This window comes from Acipenser ruthenus, chromosome 47, assembly GCF_902713425.1.
Source record: "Acipenser ruthenus chromosome 47, fAciRut3.2 maternal haplotype, whole genome shotgun sequence".
NCBI lineage: Eukaryota > Metazoa > Chordata > Actinopteri > Acipenseriformes > Acipenseridae > Acipenser > Acipenser ruthenus.
Genome location: NC_081235.1, coordinates 9,221,467 through 9,226,702, shown reverse-complemented (window position 1 = coordinate 9,226,702; position 5,236 = coordinate 9,221,467). Strand labels below are relative to the sequence as shown.

Below are 5,236 nucleotides of genomic sequence, written 5' to 3'. Positions count from 1 at the left end.
GACTTTTCTTTCCCTGCCACAATATATGCATTTAATAGTAAACAGAAAAATCTGTCAATGAAAATATACATACTGCAATGGCAGATATTCAAAAACTCATAATAAAAATAAATAATAGATAGATAGATAGATAGATAGATAGATAGATAGATAGATAGATAGATAGATAGATAGATAGATAGATAGATAGATCATGGAAAGTAATTGATATAAACAGATAACTGTGATTATTTATAATACAGCTATATATTAAAACAAATGAAACAGTACAAGCCAAGCAGGGCTGTGATTCCGATGATGTCACAATGCCCTCTGTGATGTCAGACGTCCGTGTCACCCCAACCCAGCTGTGCAAGCTCCCAAGCGCCACACTCTCCATATCAGCTCTAGCTGTGCTCAGGTAGAGAGCAATCGCAAACATGCTTCCACGTCCCAAATCCTCCAGTCCCAAATCCTCCTCTCCCACTGACTTCTTCAGGAGCTCCCCGAGCCAGCCCTCTTCCACCTCGTCCAGGAAACCCCCCTCCACAAGACCCTGCAGCCCCTCCAGAGCCTCCTCCAGCAAGCCCAGGAGCGGCCCGGGGGAGGCCCAGAAAGCAGCCGCCAGCGGCCCCCGGAAAGGCACCCGAGCCATCGTCATGGACATGGGCACCTGGAGCTGCAAGGCAGGGCTGGCCGGAGATGCAGAGCCCAGCAGCAGGGTGGGCTCAGTAGTGGGCTACCCCTTGAAGAAGAAGCAGAAGAGCAGCGAGGTGGGCAAGGAGGCCTTCGTGGGCAAGCTGGCTCGCTCCCAGCCTGACCTGGAGCTGGTGGAGCCGGTGAGCCGCGGGATCGTGGTGGACTGGGAGGCGGCGGAGGAGCTGTGGAGGCACGTCTTCTACAGGGAGCTGAAGGTGTCGCCCTCGGACCGCGGCGTGCTGCTCACCGACCCCCCCACCAGCCCCACCACCAACCGCGAGAAGATAGCGGAGGTGCTGTTCGAGACCTTCGACTGCCCCGGCATTTACGTGGCGTACCAGTCAGTGCTGGCCGTCTACTCCTACGGCCTCACCTCGGGTCTGGTGGTGGACTGCGGGGCCGGGGCCACTCGCACCGTGCCGGTCAGCGACGGCTACAACCTCCCCCACGCCATCGAGAGGGTGGACCTGGCCGGCGAGGACCTCACCCAGCACCTGAGCCGGCTGCTGCAGGCCTCCGGGAGCTCCTGCGAGAAGGGCCGGCACGTGGTGGAGGACATCAAGCACAAGTGCTGCTACGTGGCGGCCGACTTCCCCAGAGAGTGCAAGCTGAGCGCCGACGAGTGCGGCGTGGATTACGAGCTGCCCGACGGCTCTGTCATCTCGCTGGGGCAAGAGCGCTTCAGGTGCCCCGAGGCTCTCTTCAGGCCCGGCATGCTGGGCTCCCATCTCAAGGGCGTCCCCGCCATGGCACTCCACTCCCTGTCCCGTGTCAAGTCAGCGGAGTCCCGCGCCGGACTCTACGGCTCCATCCTGCTGAGCGGAGGCTCCACCATGTTTCCGGGGTTCCAGGAGCGCTTTCACAAGGAGCTGCTGGCCCTCGGCCCCGAGCACCAGCCCCGCATCCTGTCCGACCCCAAGAGGAAGCACGCCGTCTGGGTCGGGGGCTCCATCCTCGCCTCGCTCGCTGCCTTCCAGTCCCTCTGGGTCAAGAAGACCGACTACCAGGAGGTGGGGCCCTACATCATCCACCGGCGCTGCTACTAGAGACACACACAGAGACATAGAGACACAGAGAGAGACACACACACAGAGACATAGAGACACAGAGAGAGACACACACACAGACACAGAGACACACACAGAGACACACACAGAGAAACCCCCACAGAGACAAACAGACACAGAGAGAGACACACACACAGAAACAAACACAGAGACATAGAGACACATAAAAAGACACACACACAGACACACACACAGACACAGACACACACACAGACACACACAGACACAGACAGAGATACACACACTCACACACACACACACAGAGACACACACAGACAGAGACACACAGACACACACACACACACACAGACACACACAGAGACACACACACACACACACACACGCACACACGCACACACACACACACAAATCATTCCTGTGATCCCAGTCAATAAAGAACGTTTCTGTACATTAAGCTGCTTCGCATTGTGTGCTTTTCTTAGTGCTAAACTTGCCCACAGTGCAATGGCAGTATTTCACTTTTCCTCATGCTTTACTGTACTTGCATGTGTTTGGAATGCTTTCATTTGGTTTTCCCCATGACACATTGCAGTAAACTGTCAGAAGAGTAAAACTCAAATACAATTCCTTGGTGTCCATCCCCCGTCCCTCTGTGGGCGAGACGTTATCAGAAAGCAGACTTTACTGGCAATCCAGTTGTTTTACTTGGAGGGACCTAGCGTCCCTGCAGCAGGTGGAGGTTCGAAACAACCAACCCCCCCCCCCCCCCCCCCGGGTTCTGTTTAGTTTTTAGTTTTTGTTTTTAAGTGGGAGGGGGGGCATTTTCTCACAAAGTGTTTTTCTCTGACAATCACAAGAAACACCTACGAGGTGAAACAGCCTGAACTGGTTTGTCCGGACTGTCTTCAAAATGAATAAAAACAGGTTTTAAATAATAACTAGTCAATTTCAATGACAAGCAGGTCTGCGTTTGGAGGGGACCTGAGGGTGAGCTTCACTGCCCTCTCCATAACCCTGGGATTAACCCTGTAGACTACACACCCTGTTTGAAACACCTCCCTCTGACTGTGCTTGAACTAGCGCCCCTGCTCCCCTGCCCCAGCACTGCGTTCTCAATCAGCAGGAAGGACGTCTGTGAGTGGTTTGGAGTGGCCAGGCTTCAGGACCCCAGTGAGCACAGAGCAATGTTCTGCCCAAGCCCTGGTTTCAATGCCGTGGGGACGCGCAGGCCAGCTCACCTGCACAATCACTCTGCCTTCACCTAATGTTCGTGTTTCTTTAGAAAATGTCCCTATGCAGCTATACACCAGCTACACCAGCACTCCAGGGAAGCTACAGATTTTCACACAGCACTTTTACACAAGTTTACAAGAATGAACTGGGTTTGCTACGTTCTAGCACCTTCACTAGACTCTCTCTGCTCTACTCTCACCGTGTTCAAACAGTTTGGAGCTGGGGATCCCAGGGGATTTCACGCAGGCCTGACGGTTGCTGAAGGGTTAAGTGCGTGGTGTGAGCCTAAACCACAGAGCCCTGTGTTCCAGGTCTCAGTATCAGTCAGTGCTGGAGGAATCGATCTCTTTGAAACATTTTCCAGCAGCACTCAGCGGACTTCCCCCCACCCGACTAACTGTACTCAGTGTTTAGAGTCACAGACACCTCATTGCAAAACCTGCCTCTCCACCTGCAGAAAAACAGTCTTTACAGCAGGGAATGCTTTGTACCAACAGCAGGTCATGCACCCTCCCTCCCAGTCCCTCCTCAGTTCTCACAAATAGAGTCACACTGCCTCCCTCCCTCCCAGTCCCTCCTCAGCTCTCACAACTAGAGTCACACTGCTTCCCTCCCTCCCAGTCCCTCCTCAGTTCTCACAAATAGAGTCACACTGCCTCCCTCCCTCCCAGTCCCTCCTCAGTTCTCACAAATAGAGTCACACTGCCTCCCTCCTGCCGTTGTTATAAAGTTCAGGCCCTCAAGTTTCCTGTTCGATGTCACACTGGCACTTCCAACCTGGTCCACCAGATGGTGCTGGTGTGTTCAGATAAGAGAATCTGAATTGCACACACACACTGCCCTGTCTCCCTGTCTCCCTGTCTCAATGTCTCCCTGTCTCCCTGTTTCAATGTCTCCCTGTCTCAATGTCTCCCTGTCTCCCTGTCTCAATGTCTCCCTGTCTCCCTGTCTCAATGTCTCCCTGTCTCCCTGTCGCTGTCTCACTTCGAGACCTTGTGGTTTGACACTGTTCCAGAGCTCTTCTGAAGTTTTAAATGTTTAAATATCTAAGCAGGATCTCACGGGATAAGCCTCGCCTCAAAGCATCTGTTTCATTGGCCTGCCCAATAGAAATATCATCATTGTGCTGTATGACAGATAGAAGCGGTTTGCCATTCACTCTCACTGTGATCCCAGATCACACAATCCAAACAGGAACCTCTGCACACACGTCAGGCTTCTTTCCATTCGAAGAAGAAATCTGCTTGTAACTGCAAGGGTTTTGTAAACTGCTGTCTGTCTGTCTTTCTGTCTGTCTGTCTGTCTGTCTGTCTGTCTATCTGTCTGTCTGTCTGTCTGTCTGTCTGTATGTGTGCCTGTCTGTGTGCCTGTCTGTCTGTGTGTCTGTCTGTCTGTGTGTCTGTCTGTCTGTCTGTCTGTCTGTCTGTCTGTATGTGTGCCTGTCTGTGTGCCTGTCTGTCTGTTTGTCTGTCTGTCTGTGTGTCTGTCTGTCTTTCTGTCTGTGTGTCTGTGTGCCTGTCTGTGTGTCTGTCTATCTCTGTCTGTGTGTCTGTCTGTGTGTCATCTGTCTGTCTGTGTGTGTATCTGTGTGTGTGTGTCTGTGTGTCTGCCTGCTCTCAGCCCTGCAGCCCCTCTCCCCAGTACAGTAGCTCAGTGTAGGGAGCTGCAGTAATCAGTGTGCAGGTTTCATAAGGGCTCTTTCCCCTCAAATCGGCAGATTTTCAGCTTTGACAGCGGGCCTTCCTCTTTTTTTTCTCAGCTCACCTCGCTCTGCTAAACCACATCCTCCTGCTATAATAAGCAGAGGCACGTGGAACAGATAAGGGACGCTTGCATTCACAACGCAGATCAATTCACAACACAGATCAATTCACAACACAGATCAATTCACAACACAGATCAATTCACAATGCAGATCAATTCACAACACAGATCAATTCACAATGCAGATCAATTCACAACACAGATCAATTCACAACACAGATCAATTCACAATGCAGATCAATTCACAACACAGATCAATTCACAATGCAGATCAATTCACAACACAGATCAATTCACAACACAGATCAATTCACAACGCAGATCAATTCACAACACAGATCAATTCACAACACAGATCAATTCACAATGCAGATCAATTCACAACACAGATCAATTCACAACACAGATCAATTCACAATGCAGATCAATTCACAACACAGATCAATTCACAACACAGATCAATTCACAACACAGATCAATTCACAACACAGATCAATTCACAACACAGATCAATTCACAACACAGATCAATTC

At 51.4% G+C, this 5,236-nt stretch overlaps 1 protein-coding gene across 1 annotated transcript; it reads left to right on the top strand.

The window, feature by feature from the left end:
* The first annotated feature begins 419 nt into the window (after positions 1-419).
* Positions 420-1,724, top strand: LOC117401289 (actin-3-like). The gene has a single exon (XM_034916157.1). It carries the CDS (start codon positions 420-422, stop codon positions 1,722-1,724), a length of 1,305 nt encoding a protein of 434 aa, XP_034772048.1.
* The last annotated feature ends 3,512 nt before the right edge of the window (positions 1,725-5,236 follow it).

What these genes read in the sequence shown, in the direction of transcription:
- LOC117401289 (XM_034916157.1), top strand. Translation starts at nt 420, where the DNA reads ATGCTTCCACGTCCCAAATCCTCCAGTCCCAAATCCTCCTCTCCCACT.